We start from the raw sequence: 19,250 nt of genomic DNA on the forward strand, positions 1-19,250 counted from the left end.
GTACTCAATTCCCATTATGATGTGCATGGAGCAGTAGATGGATAATCTAATGATGATGGCAATTTTGTTACACTACAAAGCAGAAAATAAGGCCAAGTCCTTTTGTTTGCCCCATTTTTTTGACTTTGGGTGGATGAAGGATATATCCACACAAGTCAAGTATTGTTAAAAAAAAAAAAAAAAAAGAGACAAAAATCAATAAAAGATAAAAACCCAATTGATAAATATATTTTAATATATTTTAATGATTCTACTCGTGTTTCTCTTTAACATGCAAGAATCTTAACCTCCTAAGACCTGAACTCTTCCACGACATGCTTTTTTAATTTCTCTTTGATATTTGGTCACATTGGGGCCCAATGAATGTAAAAACAAAGAATTACCAGATTAATTTTTTTTTACCTTATTTTTGTTTTTAAGAAAAAACAAATTTTGATAGAACAGTAGCAGTATAATGTCCTCGTAAGTGGATATTAGGCCCTTGTAGAGCAAAATTGTGTATTTTGGTCTAAATAACCCATGATGTAATGTCCACATATGTGGACGGCAGGTCCTAGGAGGTTAATGTTGTTATATGCACATGTGATATATGCAGCTAAAGCCCTTTTGTACTAGTGTTTGAATTCATTTAAAAACAAATTACTTCGTTTTTTTTAACAGGACAAAAACAAATCATTTATGACATAATGGCAGTGTTAGTGTTTAAAAATAAGTTCTCTTTATTCCCCCACATAAATCAGAATTGTAATGTACTGTTATACAAATCTTTCAATAAATTTCCTTCTGACACAAAAATAACCAATATGTTCCACAGGCACGCACACACGCAGGCCCACTTATACACAAAAGAAAAAAAACAACAAAATGCGCCATTTATGATTTGGCACTTTGGACATATGGAGCAGTTTGCATTGATCTGCTGGTTTGGGTGGCCATGCAGTGCAATAATCGCTATGTTTTTGAACAATGACATCCCTTTCCCCTTGGGTGGGCCGCTCTCGCCTACACAGGGCCCAGGCTACAAATATAGTTAAGTCAAGTTCACATCAACATCAACGGGTCACATGAATACTGGTACACACACACAAAGTTATGGCAGGAAAATGCGAGTGTTATCTTAGTCTTAAAAACCAAAAAAAAAGAAAGAAAAATCCCCAACTCATCTCTGCTGCTTTGTTACTACTTTACAGGAAACGAATGCATCAGTTTAACTTAAATTATTGAGAATGATTTTTGGGAAAAAAAAAAAAAAAGGAAGCATAATTTCAAAGTGATGTTGTGGGCTTTGAAATCCCAAGATTATATCTTCCTCTTACAGGTACATTTATGTGTCACTATTATTCAGAGCAGCGAGGTGCCTTGTAAAAGGTCCTCTCTGCACCATGTTTTCATTAACTACATCATTCATTAATCCGATCTAATGATTTCAGAAAAATATCACAGCAGTCGCTGTTATAAGGTCCAACTGGGGGACTCTAGAAGGCTAATAAGGCGAGCCACGGACCAAAACAACATGAGGAAACAGGAACACCATACAGCAAATGCTGAAACATCCCCTAGGCTAACATTAAGTGCACACAATATGAAATAAGACCATTTACCACAACAGCTGGCTTATGTGTTTGAAATTTGTACAATACTATAAAGTCACGTACATATATAACTGTAACTGGTTTCTTTATGTGCTTTTATGCACTGTGCATGGACCATTTGACACTTTATTTCTAAGTCAGTGCGGTGATCTGATTAGATTTCTGTTGCGTTTGTAGGACTTAAGACAATTACTGCACAAATAACTCAAGAAGGATGTAAATTCTGTAGGAATTCTGTTAATTAAAATCATTTTGGAGACTTGTTTTAACAACTGAACACAGAGGAAACCTGTCATGAGACAAATATCAGCAGAAATTAAAAAAAAAAAAAAAATTCTGAACCCCAAGTCAACAAGCCTTAAAAGGTATTCCAAGTTACCAGAGGGTAAACAAACTCCCTTTGAAACACACATTTATCAGATGAGTCTTCTTTGCCCAACAAAAAAAAAAAAAAAAAAGCAGCAGATATGAAAAATATAAAAAGATATCCAGTTATTAAATCTTTTAGACTGGAGAGGAATGAGATCTGAATTCCACTTTGAGATTCTCTCTTTCAGGCATAGTCAAGTCATCCCACAAAAAACAAAAGAGCATTCAGAATGGATTTCAATTAGTGTCGTCACAAACATCTAAGTACAAAACACACACGATGTGAATTCTTCTGGAATAGATTTAAAAAAAAAAAGACATAGAAATCAAACAATATGTTGAGGATCCTAAGGCCTGTTTGAAATTGGCAGCTGATGATAAAGGTTATGTTTCTTTTACATGTACACGGTTTTCTGTTGCCACCTAACAGAGGCTTGTACCCAGACAATGACAAAAACCCTCCACATACTGCGCTTTAAATCTGTTTACCTTACATGAAACCACACTGGTGTAACTGCATTTAGGTTCCTGCAGCGTGCCATTCAAACTGTTATTTCACCTTCAAAGTACATAGAGGGTTTAAGGCAGCTTGGAGGTGTTCGTTTTCACTAATGTATTGTAAAGTAACCACTACCGCTCATTAGTTTACACCTTGGCCATTTCTTCACCTTGGTCTTGTATCCATGTCAGAAGTGTGATTGCTGTCAGCCTTGCTACTGGAAGTTTTTGCCAGGATGTAGACTTGTGTTTTCTGTCTGATAGGAGATATTTGGTTCTTTGTCAGGTAAACAGACTCAACACACTCCAGGTCTCAGTAGTTTATAGTTCGCCTCAGTGTTTCTGCTGCTGAAGGGGCGGCGCGTCACCGTCCCGACCCTCATGTGGTCTTTTCTTTCTGGTTGCAGTTGTTGTCTGTGCTGTTGTGATCTGTCTGGTTGTCCTTCTGGAGGTCGTCCTGCTGCTCTTTGGCCTGCCGGCGTTTCGACTTGACAGGTAGGGCCAGGACCACCAGCAGACATAGAAGATGTAACCCAAAGTACCAAGTCCTGTGAAAACATCGATGAGAGAGAATGTTGTTAACAAGACAACAGTAAACTGCATACTGCACATGTTTGACAACATAACTTTGTAGTAAACAAACAAACAAACAAACAAGCCAGTTTAGCTTGCCTGCAGTCAGACCTTTCATCAACAGAAAGTTGGGCTTGTGAATCATGAGTCACGAGTCAGTAAAGTGATTCTCGAGTATTGAACGATTCGTTCATGATTCGCACATCACTACTACAGTGTCTGTTCTTTACTGCCTGTCTAGCAGCTGTTGTTGATGTTTGGATCGTAATTTCTTTGCAGCAACTGGTCAATGTTAAGGTCACTTGTTTTATTTCCTCCTCATCCTTCAATCATAAAGCTGTCTCGTTAACCATTACCGCCTGACAGGCTAATAAAAACATGTAAATTTCAACACTACGGGCAACGATTTCATTTACATTTTTAATACTACAACAATAATAAAGTTTAAGTTTGCTACAATACCACGGTAATCTCACACAACAGAATTGCTCGCAAAATGAATGTATTCTTTAAAATAAGAAAGGCTGACATTGTGTCTCCTACTCCACAGTGTATAAGAAGCTCATAGACGTACCTGTAGAACTTGAGTGAGGGTCCTACTGCAAGTAGCACAAATGGCGCCACTGTATAACTAATGGCCACCTGAGTCCATGCCCACGTGATCACATCATAGATGCCCTTGTATGAGTCAGACACCAGGAAGTACGGCCGGATGTTGTGCCTTACCTGAAAGAGAAAGTATTTTTCTTACTGCTCTAACAAGTTCAACTTGTCAATTTAAACATTTTAGGTAAATGAAGCTGTAAAGTTCGAATTATACTCTACCCACTCTTCCGTACGATAGACTAAAGTTGAGCTAACTGACCTAGTTCCAAAAATCTCCACATGACAGCAGGGATTACTGTCGGCTTCCACTCATTATCTGCCCATCTTTCTTTTGCGCCGTCTCTTTCTGTCCCTCGTAGATCTTAGGAGGAATCTATCTCTGAAACAGCTTTGTGTGGCAAAGGCCAGAAGTCGGCATAACTAGGTCAATGCTCTGCTTGTCTTCCTTCAGATAAAGAAGGATACAGTCGCTGCAGAAACTCACAACTCACTGCCCCGCACACAAAATTGACCGTTTCTGCATTTTATCTCTTTTATCCAGAGATTTAATGCATTCCTAGTGTACTATCAGTCCACTGTCTCTGCATAAATCTCCTCCTGTCTCCTCTTTTGACATAACTGGAATGAAGATGTCTGGCTTTCCTGAGATTAGTGGTAATGGCCTCACGCTCAAAATGAGGTTCAAGTGGCACACTACTTCATTATTATCCACTTGCAATCCATTAAGTGATTTTGTTGTGTGTTCCTTGGTCTGTTAAGTAGCTGTGGTAAATCTATAGAGGTCTTAAAGTCTAGTATGGCGGTGGCAAACAAATCAATTTTTGTAGCAAAATTTTAATGCAAGTTTTTTGAAAGTAAGTAATATACAAATTCTCAGAAGCTTTTCATCAATTGAACAGTGTGCACTGCGTGTACTCACTGCACGTGCAGCCATGGTCATGCCGATGCCAGTAAGGAAGGTCAGATAGTAGCCAGGGTACACCCCGTGCCACATGGCTGACAGCAGGAAGGTGGCAGCAGTGGGGTTAATGGGACAGCGCTCGTAGCACACCCTGAGAAGAAAACATAACGCGTACATCTAGCGCTCAGTCCAAAAAAGTGGAGACCAATGAATCAAAATCTCATAAATGGGCAAAACTGTCTAATTTAAGTTCACTGCATCAAATACAAACGCTTCAGATTATAGGTTCTGTAAAATGTCTCCACATAAATGATGCAGGTATCAAGCAAACATTTTTGCTTATGTGTCAAGGACAATATACATGCACAACTTGTTCTCTCGCAGACTAAGAAAGCTACAGCATTATAACAGAAATGCTCTTACCTCTTAAGCCAAAGAGCTGTTTGAATGTTCCAATTGTCTAGGAACAACTTGAAACTGGTGGCGAACTGAAAACAAATACATAAAAAAATATTCTTTCAGGCTTTACATAAAAAGGGGCTTTATCTGGATACAAAATAATAAAATGAGAACAAAGATCCAGACCTCAATGTCCAGAATTCTGAGATTTGATATCAGATCCCACCGTGGGGAGCCATCTTTGTTGTATCCGTTGAAGCCGAATCCGGCAGCATTGTTGATAGCATCAGCTGCGGGACAGAGGTACATGGGCTTCAGAGTAGAGCGACTACAGTACAGAATGACAAGAGCTTCCCTCCCTGCAGTTTGTAAAGTAGTGACGGAAACAAATGGAGCCTTGGATGCGTTTGTCTAAAATTAAGCGCGACACCACTAGATCTTCACCACTAGATGGCACTGTTACCTCAAAAAATATCTTGAGGTTGCATTTCACATAGACAAGTTCAATTATAAAACTTAAAGAGGCAGTGGGGTTGAGCAATATGATCTTAGTAACACTTATAGACACACATTTCATCAGACTGTCCAGCTTATCACCAAATTTGAAAATTTGAATGCCAGTAGGCATAAGGTATTTCCTCCCTCTCCTGTCCCAGCTCTTCCTAACATTTTGTGCACGTTACACATGTTATTTAAAGACTGTTTCCTTTCCAGCATAAGGGAACCTCTGTATATACAGTGTTTATGCAAATGTTTAAAATCTGCATAAAATCAGAATATACAGATTTTATTTGTAAACATTCAAATGACAGATTCAAATCTCTGAATAACACATTTATGGGAGGAAATGTGTTATTCACTGATAAGAAAGCCAAGTCAAACTCACCGAGCGTCCAGACAAAGTAGTACTTTGGCCTCAGCGCCAGCATTGCCAAGTAAAGGTAGACAATCTGGAGATGGAAGGGTGTGGAGTTTACAAAGTCGTCGTCTATCGAGCGCTCCACTGGGAGTAGCTTGTAGAGGGACAGATAGACGGCCAGCGAGATAGCACAGGTACACAGCTTGGAGATGACATCATTCTGGACAAAGGTGGGAGACAATAAAAGCAATTAAGCAATCCAATTAAACTCGGTGCACTCTATTATATTCAAAAACGAACGCTGGCAACGTGACGAGAGGTGATGTTATTCTACAGAAACCCGGTTAAGCTGATTTGAAGGTAAATCAAGTCCTTGAGAATCCTTTCATGTTTTATATTTAGCAACATCTGTTTTCACTTTGTTCCTTTCTTTTATGAAACACTTAAACACAAACGCTAATCTTGGACTGTCGTTAAATTATTAATGCATTATGCATCAAGAATATATAAAAAAACCTTGAGGTTTCGATATTTGCGTCACAAATTCCCAGTAATGTCCCAGTTTCTGTCACGCAAATCAAAACCCTGTATATGTATGGCAATATATTATTCTTAGGACTGCTCCACTTTGGGCCTTTTATCCAAATGTGCAATTTTACATCACAGTTATGTGCATTCAAGATTCAAGATAGTACCTTCTGTCAAGTAAAAACTGCAATTTCGTATTGACCGTTAGGCTCATCTGCCTAACCAATCTAAATGGAACTTAACTGTGTTCACTAATGTGCTTTGTACCTTGGGCGAGGGTTCGGTTTGCTTGTACTTTCCATTCTCCTTGCCGTTGGCGTTCTCCTGGTGCCGCGGCTGGTAGCACGTTCCTTCAATGAAGGCCTTGTAGTCGTTGTAGGAGCAGGTTGGCCCTGCCAGGATCCCCATGAAGTTACAGTTGTAGCTCAAGTATTCCAACAAACTGGGCATACGACTTGAGGAGACAGGGATTGAACATTAGAAAATATTCATCCATTCACTACAGAAACCAGACCAAACATATATGAGTGACTAAACCCATGTTATAATGCCTTAGAGCAGTATTGTCCATATCGACTGAGAAGAAGTAGGATTTATTCGACTGAACGGTCCAAGCAAAGATGGAGAATCTCGACTGACCCTGGAGACTTTTTTTCTCCTAGTTTTTCCTATTTAAATTTCATCTGCTAGGTGAAGCACAGTCTGACTGCTGGAACATGCGGGATGTCCTTCCCAGCAGCCATTTCAGAGTAAGCGGCTGACTCAGAGTAGCCCAGCGAAGGATTGTGATGTCTAGGGCCTTAAAGCTACAATGAGTAGGTCTTCTAGTGATCACTATGTTTGCTCAGTTTTATAACCATCTAGGCTGGTTTGTGTAAGATTCACATGTAAAATATGTGTTATTCTTTGCTGTGCATTTTTTTTTTTTCTATACTGTTCTTTTTATTGGCTAGTCTTTTCTAACCTTTTGACAAATATAAACTACCTGTTTCTAAACAACTACTTTTACTTTTGCTGCATTATGGTCTCCAATAGGAATGACAAGGGGGGGGGTCAGTTATACAGCAGGATAGATGGAGGGGATAGGCATTCCCACAGTACAAGTCACCAGAGAGTAGTCAATGTGTTGTTTCCTAGATACAGAGTGCCTAACAACTGCTTGACAGCGCTAGAGAGACTGAAAGGGGAGGGCAGTGTGGCGATTGCCTATGCAGAAAGCAATAACGCCTTTATTAAAGAAAAGAGGATCATTGCTCTCAGACTGAATGCCAATTTAAAAATCACAGCAGCTTTTTAATTCCACTTGATTCAGTGAACTCATCATTTGAAGCATCAAAAACATACCTGAGTCACATACCTGATAGCAAAGTATTTCTGACCGGGAGTCAGCTGCCCTTCTCGCTTGGTCAAACCTACAAATGTAGAGAGACACTTCAATGCCAACAGGTGACATGCATAACAGCTTCACAACACACACACACACACACGCATTATTTTAAGCTTGTTAAGGGTCACAAGCATTTTTCTAATACACTATGCTATTTTAGCTCTTTATTCTGTCAACAGGATATGGATTGAAATGGATTACGCTCCTGCCACAGCAGCTTAATACCATTTAAAACTATCAACAGAACATTTTGTACCATAGATTCTGCAGCGTTAATTGTAAAAGTTAGCGTAGGTGCTACACAGGGCCTGACCAGGGTGTATAACCTCACATCCTATGAGGCTGCCCTAAACTGCAAACTTTTGGACATCGCTTCACGGCTTTATCCAGAAAGTTGCAGGCGCGTAAATCCCCTTTTTATTTGTTTTTGTCCGCAGCCCTGGCCTTCCTTAATAACACAATTCCCTCTTCATTTATGCTCATCAGCCATTTTATTAGGAACACCTGATGGACTGGTTCTTAAGGCAAATATCGAATCTACAGGAAAGGAACAGGAACTTGAGGTGACAATTCACATGGGATCACCATAATAGAAGACTGGAAAATACATTTCCTGGTCTTGATTTGCTTAAGCGCCACAGCCTACCTGAGTATTGTTGCTGACCCTGTGAGCACAGTACCCATCTTTTGATGGCTGGTAACATGCCATGATGCCACAAAGCTCAAGTCATCGCAAACCAGTTTCTTGGAAGTGATGATGAGTTCAATGTACGCTCACAGAATAGGTATAGAATGGGTTCAGACCACCATCATGTTGGTAGGGAGACCACCTGTCTAACAGTGGAAATTAACTTATGCTCCATCAATCGCAGGCTGGTAAATTTTCCTTCCTGGCTGGCAGCATATAGCTGAGCGGGACACAACAATATCACTTGCTACAGGAACGATTTCTTTACAATATTAACGACCGTTACATGGAAATTTATGGCTCACACACACCTGATCCTTTGTTACCTGATCCTAAACCCAACACACTCTTTTTTTTTTTTAATATTCATTCTTACATTCTCATCTCTCTCTATTCAGTGCTTCAATGCTTGTTTTTTAAGATACCCGCCACCCCTTGTCCCCATTTCACATTCATTAAGCTATTATGTTGTTTAAAAATTCAATACAATATCAATCACAGCCGAGTTAGCAGAGGACAGTGAGCGACGGAGAGCAAAAGCAAAGGGTGTAAAGAAAAGATGATGCAACAGAGCAAACAGGGTGTTGTGCGTGCATAACCTCATCGCCTAACACTGGCTGTTCCACTTTGCAGTCTGCTCTTTGTTATGAAGACCAGTGGCTATGCAATTCATTATACTATGAGATTATATGCCTGTTGAGCAAGCTAATATTTAGTTAAACTTTCCTGTTCCCCGGGCCACAATTTAACCCTCTGACTCAATTTAAAACTCAAATTAAATATTGACCTCTGAGACTGTAAACTGTGCCATCGACACATGTATTCTAACAAAGGGAGACAATAAATATTGGGCAGGTAATCAGGATGCGGCACTTCGTTCATGGCCACTACTATCTCACTTATTAGACCGGGGGTGTCAAAAATCATTTAATTCATGGGCCATTTCATCTCAGTGGACTGGACTTAACAGCGTTACTGCATAGCTACCAAGCTACCAAGAGTAAAAGACATCCAAATTTTTAAGCCGTATGTAAAGAATTTTGTGAAAATGTTTGCAAAAACTTAAAATAAAAACATGCTGGTACAGCTCCTTGGCTTAACCAGCTCAGTTCATTGTTGCATTGCAGGCCATGGGAAATGCGTTGTCAGTAAGAACGCTGTAAAAGTGATGATGATTCAAAACTCTGGTTGCCCAACCTGTTCATTTTGTCCATGCCACTCACATGCTACATCTTGTTCTTAATGATTTGGCTTCCTACAAAATACAGTGAAATCTCCAGAAAACATGTACTCCTGTGAGACTTTGCAAAATCATCCAGTGACACCAATGCATTTGGCATAATTGCAAAGAGAAGCAGTTAAAATCCTTCTATCACACCATTCAAGTAAACATCATCCAAATTGTCATTAGACTGATGACTGTGTTCAGTCAGTACACTGAGGTGACTTAAGCCACCAAGTGGGCGCTAAACAGCTGTGAGTACCTCTCTGATACTCGGTTAGGTGTTCCTATTTTAAACATGATTTCACTTCTGGATCTTTATTTACTTCTCATTGGCACATGTGGTGTTTCAATTATATCAGCAAAGTCTCTATTTGTTCCAGGAGCGGAGGGAGAGTCAAATGCAGGTCAGCCTACAGGGAGACAAATTGGACTTTTGCACGTCCACTAAAGTTGTGTTACCTTAAAAAAAACAAAGAAATAATCACAGGCTCTGCAGTATGTCACAATGTAACACGGGGCTGTTCCATCACATGTCTTGTCTTGACTTGACTTTTTGGACAGCACAAAAGCACAAAGTCTAGTTTAATTAGATTTGGGATTAAAGAAAGTCTTAACGGTTGAGGAGGGGGGAAAAAAAACAATGCAAAGTTGGTCATTGCTCCATTATATAACTATGTTTATGCTCTCCTTCTGGTTCAGTAGCCCACTGTAGGAACTGACAACTGGCTCAGAAATGTGGCCATCTGATCTGTTTTCACACTCCGAAGAGAATTGAACTGACATTTTCACTTCTGTCACATCTGCTACTTCTTTTTTTCAAAGTATGCACACACACACGCACACTACACTGGAGACACACTGGCTTTAACGACACTTGTCCTTACCATCATGGATTTCAAATGCCATGCTGGTGATCTTCTGTGTGATAACCATCATGGGCCTAAAGACAGAGTAAACATTAAAAAAAAAACCCAAACAGACCAAGAAACAAACACGCAGCACATTTAAGTCTCAGTGTTCTGACTTTAGGATACATACATTTCCTCATGCACTAAACCTTTGTCCTGAGTTTTCCTGCCTGGCTGCTATCCCGTATTCATTTAGCAACTATTGTTTGATATTTTATGTGGAATCTTCCAATAACAGTGCAAACACTGAGTGGTAGTATCTTCACAATGGCTGGTTTCCTCCAGGATAACGGCAGCCTTTATTAAACTTCCTGTTGTTGTTTTTTCTCCAGTTCTGTGCTGGTCAGCCCTCCTTATCCCGACTTAATGATATTCTCTATCAGTGCGGGATATGTATAAGCCTGAACTCAGAAAAACACAGCTCCTCTCCTGATGCTTGCATCAGCATATTCTGGATTAATTTTATACATGAAAGCTGCTGGTGGCATGAAGTTGAGCTACAAACGGAAGAATAAGCCACAGGGTAGAGATTATTTGCTCTTTAAAGGCCAATTGGGTAAAAGTTGCAACTATGGGATGTTACTATGAGACTTAAGCCAATTATTTTTTTTTATTTATATTTTTTTATCTTGCACGTTTTACGGATAAATATGTAAATGAGGCTTTATTTACCTATAGTACTGTGCAAAAGTCTTGAGCCACATGTCATTTCTTTATATTTTGGTAAGAAGAGAAATAGTTGCAGAGATTCATGGAAATGCAGTATATTAAATACAAACAGTTTGTATAATACTAACCAGCCTGAAAGTCGATATTTGATAAGACCACCTTTATTCTTTAATAAAACCTAAATTCTCTTAGGCAAGCTTTCTTGATAGGTTTTTTAGGCCTGCAACGTTTTGCCCTCCACTTGTCCACGCACACACTGACCACCATGCCAAAATATTTCAAGTTTTCAGCTAATAGCTCTTTAGGAATCACCTTATTGATGCAAAACTACTATTTTATGCCTATCAAACTGTCTCATCTTTTGGCATCAAGCATTTTTGCAGATTCAGCAAAGAAATTGGAAGAAATTGTGTATTTCTGCAAAAAGTGCCTAAAGCCAGAATTTAAAATGTGTTGTATGTTATGTGTTGACACAACACGAGTATGTGTCTTTTTTCTGCCTGAATGACTCATAGGTCAGTGTTAAGTGACTTAAAGAAAAAAAATGTATTTACTGTATATTAGTCATCTTTGAAATATAGTGTGGAGATATGTGGCTCAAGATATTTGAAAAAGGAAAAAAAACTTTCCTAATTGATTACACCGAGGCAATTATTTTTTGTGTAGAAATGTTTTTGTAATATGCAAAAAATGGATTAACTCAATAAATATGCACTACTACTCTAATTAAATAAACACCTATCTTAGACATTTCCCCTATTAGCCCGAAAGAAACATAGCAAGGAAACAAAATAGTCCAAAATCTGAATACTGGCCTTAAATAAAATTCCCTTTTTCCGAAGCACATTTGGCTGGGGTGGGAGGTACAATGACATTTAAGAAAACATGTGATTTTGACATTTTGAGCGAAAACAGAGGGACAACAGATGTAGCTGAAGGAGTGAAATCTCACAGAGGAAGTATGGCTTTGCATTAGGTTGCTTAGTAACTAGCCACCCCCAACCTGCTGTGAGTGCGGGCTGTGTGCTCAAACTGTCAGACTGTCTGGAGAAATGGGAACCAGCCACTTGGAACTGCAGTCCCTGCCGACGTCCTCGTGCGGACACAGATGAGCAGTGGGACTCAGTCTTGTATCCATTTAGCTCGAGTCACATCCAATATTCGGCCGATTCTTATCGACGACTTCTCCTTTTAGCGTCATTTGTAGTCCATTTGGGATTCAAGCTCAATCACTGAAGGTCTTTAATGTTAAATTAAGGTCCAAAATATCTTAAAAGTGCACTGATTATGCCTCATTTTCTGTCATTTGGCAAAGTCTCAAATGTTGAGGTCAGCACACAAGTAATCCCCGTGAGCCAAACGTTCAGGCTTCAGTCTACTCAAAACACACAGTTTCCCTCAGACTTTAGAGAGGACAGAGAGGGGATTATTCTTAAAATTTGGTCAGCTCAGGCATACAGTTCACAGATGCCCCACACACCTGATCTTTAAACACACTGTATATGCAAGGGCTAGCCAATCAAACTGGGCTTAAAGGGAGCGTGGTCTTAAAAGGAAAGCATTCTTTTGAAATGTGAAAAATGAGGATGAAAGAGTTCTAGTGTTAGCTTACCCTGTGAAATCTGCAGAGTACATGCCGTAGTCAAAAACGTAGACCCGTGTGATTTGACACAATATTAAATAGCCCAGTGTTACAATGAAGCAGTATCTACACAGAAAAGAAGCAGAGAAAAAAAATTATTAGATTTTATCTGCATTTAAGTGACATTTAAAAAAAGTGACATTTAAAAGAGTCAGACACGAAAACAGCTAAGAAACTTGGGTACGACTTGTTCTCAACTATTCAACATAGCAACGAGGAGCTTTTCAGACCAGCACCTTGATATGTGCAACATAAACAGTTCATTTTAGAGTTCTGGGGAGAAAAAAAATAAACTTTCATCTCTTTGTTTTGATCTCTGTGGCTGAACAAAGATTTTTTTTTTTTCCCAACACAGCACAGTACGCAGTGGCCTCAGGAACAGGGCAGAACTATGCAGCGGGGGGGAGGGAGTCGTAAACTGGACAAAAGGGCAGAGAAGGCTCCAGCAATGTGTCTCTGTCAGGGAGGGAAGACGGAGGACAACACGACCTTTCAAGACAAGGCCCAAAAACAGAGCAGCGCTAAAGGGTCTAACACAAAGCTGCTGCAGAGTCAGCTCAAGTCAAAGCTAGCCAGATAGCATCCCTCCGCTGTCAACAATAAGAGGATTGTGCCTCTCTGAGAAGCAATACAGCATACCAGCTACAACAATGCTGTGCTGGAGATAAGCCACAACGGGACCTCTTGATTCTCACAGCCTACTGTATCCAAGACGTCACCTGATATCTGCTGCCAAGCACGTATGAAACAAAATAAAAGAAGGCACTCGTACTTCTCCAGTATGAAACATTTGTATAGCTTTCAAGAGCCATTACTCTAGAAGCAATCAAACACTACAATTGCACACTCCTATTAATCACAAAACCCTTAGAGGAGACAGACAAAGCACAGTAAACTGGTGATAATCACTGCGTAGTCCTTTTTTATTCTCAGAGATTTGTATACAGCCCACACTTGGCATCTCATCCGAGGGTATAAGCAGTTTACACAATATTCTTTCAGCATTCTGCACATATAGGAGACCAAACGGCTCTTTGCAATGTTGCTAAGATTCCCACACCAGCAGCTTATTATAGTACTTTATTAACCGCTGCCTGTAGCTCTTTCAAAGCTGGTTTCATTATTCTCTTGCATAAATTGACAATATTCTGTCCGTCAGACGCTTTCACATAATATTTCTCAAGGCTTCATTCATACGTGGTCCAAAATTAACACCCACTAAGCAGTAGATTAGTAGGAAGACTCTGCATTTGGTCAGTAAATATTGGAGGGCTATCTGTCACACTGGCTGGTAAATACCGGTGGCAAGAAACAAATGCAATGAAATTATGTAATGACAAAACTCTTTACCCCTTGAAAACTTGCAAGGAGTAGATTAGTTTGTCCCCAAGAAAGTGTGAACGCCCTATTATATCTGCTCAGTGTATCGTTGCACATGCGTCAGATCTGGTGAAAATATACACATTTTATTGAGCCCCCATACGGGGTTTTACAAAATGAGTGAAGTTAGTGAAGGCGGGGTCTCCCTGTGCAGCTATCCTTGGAAAAAACCTGGAAACTATTTTTTGATGGTGGTCAAACTACATCTTTAATTATATATTCTGAGGTGTCATGACTCGTCATTATGGGTGCAGCGGAGGTCGTCAAGTGTTTGTCAGGGAAAGAGGTAAGCCACCGTTGCCTGAACAGTCATCCAGCATTGAATTAAAAACTGAAATCTGCATCTGCAGTCTGTCCTAGCTGGGGAAAAGAGGAGGGGTAAATCGTGAAGAGGTCGCCAGTCCATCACACAGCAGACACAAAGAGAATGACTACTAACGCTTATTCTGACACCGACAGCCGAGATAAAAATCACCAATTATCCGTGAGAGGCGGCAGGAGCACCTGGAGAAAGCCCACTTAAAACATATTACTGATGCGTTGGAGTGAGGTACATTGTTCTGTTGCACTGGCAGAAATTACACTCGCTTTTAACAAAAAGACTAGACTGTATGCCAGAAAGTGCACATTTAGTGATTTAGTGCAACACAAAAGGGAATTTTTTTTTGACTCCACAAAAAAAAAAAAAAAAAAAAAAGAATCTTTATCAAAAACCCTAATTTTGCCAGGATCAGCACTCTGCAGTAGAAGTGTGCAGCCACATTTTATCAGTGAGGATGTGAACTATATATGCAGGACCGGCTATATTTGTACTGAGCCCAGCGGGGATCCTGTCTTATCATCACCTGATTTGTATTTGTGTAATTTACAGCTCAGAAGGGGGTGTTTCATTTCCACTCAAGGCATCAGATGGAGCCTGGAGACTAAAGCAGGCTGGTCTCCCGCTGTGGGACAGCGGTAGACAGGTCAAGCCACACTGGAGGTGCAGGTATGGATACAGTACACGGTGTATATACAGAAATGAAAATAAAAGCAGGCCAAGCAAATTTGAGGAAGTAATTCATACAAATGTCACCCAGAGATTTACAGTCAATTTAAAAAGAGATCAAATTTCCTTAACTCTGTTGGCTAGCACTGGAGCTACAGATGTTTAAAGGGTAGCAAAGTGGTTTCATGAACAGACGGCTGCAACAGACTTGGATTCAGACCCTTTTTGGTCTTAATGACCGCTCAATGCATGCTACACTATATTCGCCTTTTCCACACTTAAGTGCTTTACCTAGCTTGCATCCACCTACGCCCTATTTAGAGTTACCAATTACTGTGCATGTCTTTGGACTGTGGGAGGAAGTGAGAGTATCCAGTAGAAACCTACAAGCACAGGGAGAATATGCATCCTGCCAGGATCTGTTTACCTTTATGTTTTCCCCAAACAAATGACACATAAGTTCCAGACTTATGTGTCATTTGTTTGGTTTAGGTGAAGGTGCTGCCTGGTTAGAGAGTGTGCAGGTGGAAGGATACATTAAGTGCTCTTGGCTGGCTGTGAATTCTCTAGACTATACTCAATTCTCACAAGGGTTCAAGGTGACATCAAACTAGGGAGCTGGCAGGGCAAAGACCATTTGATATCAAATCAAACTGAAGTAGAAAATTGCGTTCTCACATATAGCTCAGGCCCACAGCTCATGTGTGAAAATGGCTCGAGGCCAGTAAAACAAATGAAAAAGAAAAGAAAAACACATAAAATAAAGAAAAACAACCCAATTGATTAAACAGCTTTAAGTAGCTACATGCTGTAAAAGAGCCAATTAGATACAATTACCTCATTTTAAGGCTCAAAAGCTGAAAACTATAAAGATCAGGTACCAACACATTTGCATCAAGACAGCAGTTTTTCTCTCATTTCTGTAGAAGTCTGACTTGTTACAATTCTTTTTTACTGCCAGTATCCCTGTAAGTGGGCTCTTTCATTACTCTGATAGCCTCTTTCATTAGTTACACTATATCTAACAATGTCACAGTTCTCCCTCTTTGCCATCAACCAGCAGGCAGTGCTGTGTTCACGCTCGAGACAAGTTGGAATGCATCTAGAACATTCCCCCGTCTGCTTGCCACATCCAACAGGTGAGCCGTCAAAGACAGCAGGGAGCTGGGAGTGAAAGAGATCTGGTGCTCACGTGATGAATAGTACAAAATATGATGCCAACAACTAAACAAAGCACCTCTAGTCAGACTACAGCCAGACTTGGGTTCGATCCACACTTAGACCCAAAAAGCTGTCATACTGAGCTCCCTGTATGCTCGACCTTCCTCACTCTATGTTGTGTATGGGTTCGTTAGATTTCCCCATCTGTCACAGATGGCAGCTGAAATCCAGGATGTCATTTATGTCCCCTTCTATGGATTGGCATTTTTTTTATACACTGGAGAATATGTCGATTTGCCCTCAGTGTTTTCATGGCAGCTTGAAGTTTCACAGTGGAAAAAAAAAATAGTGTATTTAGCTTTATAATAATTCACTGCAAGCCTCCATTAAAGGGGACAAAAGATTATTTCCTTAGGTTGATTACTGCAGACGTGTTTTTAAAAAAAAGAAAAGAGGGCGTTAAGGTAAACGTTTGACCAGTGGCACACTTTTATGTGTTGAGATAATTTAAAGTTTACATAAGCTGCTATGTTAGAAATAGTTCAAAGAACAAAGGTTGCGATCTAAAGTTCAGACTGACGTGTCCAGCCCCCAGCTCGATCTCAGCTTATTAGACTGATAATAACTAATTTGTTATGTAAAAATATAATGCAGGTGAAGGTTTCATAAGTGTTAACGCAAGAGGGAGTGGACTGCACTTATGTACCAACCTGCAAAGACACAACACCGGGCTACAAAGGACAATAAGAGTTGAACCTCTTGCAAAGGGTGATGCATGTCAAAACGTGTTACTCATCTAGTTAACCAAAGTTGTCATTTCCATTCTGTCACTGGGTTTGGAGCCTTTTCTTTCTGAGAGCAGCTGTTGTGATGAATATTTCCTTAGTATCTATTTAGAGCGATCTTCCCAGGGGGAAACATTTAATGTTCACACCTGCACTCATAACCTTGAATTCTAGCAAAAATAACATCTAAGCCAATGTGAATACGCCTGTGCGTCTGAGTGTGTGTTTGTCTTCATGAGGCATGGACACAGATGGAAGCCCGGGAGCAGAATCAGTATCAGTGTGACTTATGTGCCCTAAACAGATAAAGCACATGAAGCCTTAAAACAGTCCAATATCTAATGTAACATTAATGACAAGATTCAAGTGCAGCAAACTTCAAGTTTTGGTTTCAGAGTTTATTAAATCAAACAGATTTTTTTTATAGGTTTGCGAGTTTTCTTCTTACTTGTGCATGTTCTCCAGCCCAGCAAACACCATCACGCTGTAAGACAGGCCACTCTGGACCAGGAAATGAAGGGAATACCTGTAGAGAGACAGATACCACAAATAATAAATACCACTGTTTATTTATCTACCTGTATAGTTGTAAGGAAGAGGAAATTACAGCATTACAAAGCATAGTCACACCAGCAACCATGTGAGGACAGACCTTTGTAACTAGTAAAGTGTCATCTTTAGTCACAGGGCAGGGAATGTGACCATAACATCACACTATGTTCTTAATTAACATGTTAGTAACAGCACGTACTAACAAGATATTAAACCAACTCTGCCATATATCCACCTCTCTCCCTTTGTGCGAGGCACAAACAGTTCAGCAGTGGCAGCAGCTACCGGATGGATCTTTGAAGGGCGCAGTGTGTGATCCCATAGACGTCAAGCCCTCCAGGAGAGGAGAGATGTCACAGTGTGTTAGCTGTGACTCAACAAAGACAACACGTCTATCAGGGCTGGCGAGGAACAAGAGATCATAGGGGTGGGTCAATGGAATTAACTGAAAATACAAGGGTTAAGAGTCCGAGAGGGGAAAAGGCAATAAAATTCTTATACAAAGAGACTCCAACCCGTTTGCCTGAAACGTACTAAATAATCAGTTCCAAATGTTTGTCCAGCAGCATTGAGGGAAAAGCGTATGTTTCTGGCAGAGAGGAAATACAACCTAAAAGAAACCAGTCAGCCTGGAGCATTTGGAAGGAAGCTCCTTTAAGACCAGCAGTCGAGGGCTCTCTAACACAGAGCAGCAGCAGAATGTCTGTGTGCTATGAAAGCCATGACGAAAGCCATCATATATGCCCCCTGAATAAAAGCATACACCCAAAAAAAAACAAAAAAAAAAAACCCAAAAAACTATTGATGCATTCATGCATTTAATGCCCTTTCCTTCCTCTACATTACATGTTTATCACCAATTCCACTTGTCAAGTTCAACCTTTTTACCCTGTGATTAGCAGCTAATTCAGTCTTAGCAACATAAAACACTTAACTGGGAATACTGAGCCAAGTACAATAAATGCTATATATTACCTCCATAAAACGTATCTTCTTAATGACATTTCTATGGGTGTATAGTCTTTTTATTACCTACTAATTACTGCAGACAATAAAACTCTTTGGCGGGCGCTCACAGAGGTAAATATCAAATAGTGATTATTTGGCCCCTTTGTGCTAAAATAGACGACTGGTTTCGGCCAGAAAAAATGAAGTTTGCTCACATCTCTTGTGTTGTCGGACTAAGTCGGTGTTTCACTTCCTTTATAACTACACTTCCCCTGTTGCCAGTATCTGATGATAAGTTCCACAGCCTTGCTTGAGACGACTTTTCCAAGTAGCCTGTGGTTGAAGTCAAATGCTGTTCATTTACAAAAATACATTTAAGTCCACTTGGGACCGTTATTGCCACGGGACCTTGTGATTTAGAAATTGCAGTACATCCACATGGATAACCACAGCCTGTGTTTTGCCTGAATTTTGAAAACATCTGTGGTTGCCAGCTTCAAAACTTACATTAAACTGATTAGGCTGCCAGATATAATATGTCCACACATCTCCTTCAGGATTTTCTGGTACAGAGCAGAATTCATGAGTCTAT

General features: G+C 40.0%; 1 protein-coding gene across 1 annotated transcript in view; it reads right to left on the reverse strand.

The window, feature by feature from the left end:
- Positions 1-695: 695 nt before the first annotated feature.
- Positions 696-19,250, reverse strand: part of mboat2a (membrane bound O-acyltransferase domain containing 2a) — a 42,060-nt gene continuing 23,505 nt past the window's right edge. Inside the window, exons 3-13 of the mRNA XM_040042710.1 lie at positions 17,607-17,684; positions 12,815-12,910; positions 10,510-10,565; positions 7,683-7,737; positions 6,593-6,779; positions 5,825-6,017; positions 5,125-5,228; positions 4,963-5,027; positions 4,558-4,690; positions 3,607-3,758; positions 696-3,007 (exon numbers count right to left, since the gene is read on the reverse strand). Of these exons, the coding sequence (XP_039898644.1) occupies positions 2,839-3,007; positions 3,607-3,758; positions 4,558-4,690; positions 4,963-5,027; positions 5,125-5,228; positions 5,825-6,017; positions 6,593-6,779; positions 7,683-7,737; positions 10,510-10,565; positions 12,815-12,910; positions 17,607-17,684 (1,288 nt within the window). The 3' untranslated portion in view covers positions 696-2,838. The remainder of the gene's footprint in view (positions 3,008-3,606; positions 3,759-4,557; positions 4,691-4,962; positions 5,028-5,124; positions 5,229-5,824; positions 6,018-6,592; positions 6,780-7,682; positions 7,738-10,509; positions 10,566-12,814; positions 12,911-17,606; positions 17,685-19,250) is intronic.

The sequence above is a fragment of the Simochromis diagramma genome, unplaced genomic scaffold, assembly GCF_900408965.1.
Source record: "Simochromis diagramma unplaced genomic scaffold, fSimDia1.1 OVJJ01000304.1, whole genome shotgun sequence".
In the NCBI taxonomy this organism is placed as follows: domain Eukaryota; kingdom Metazoa; phylum Chordata; class Actinopteri; order Cichliformes; family Cichlidae; genus Simochromis; species Simochromis diagramma.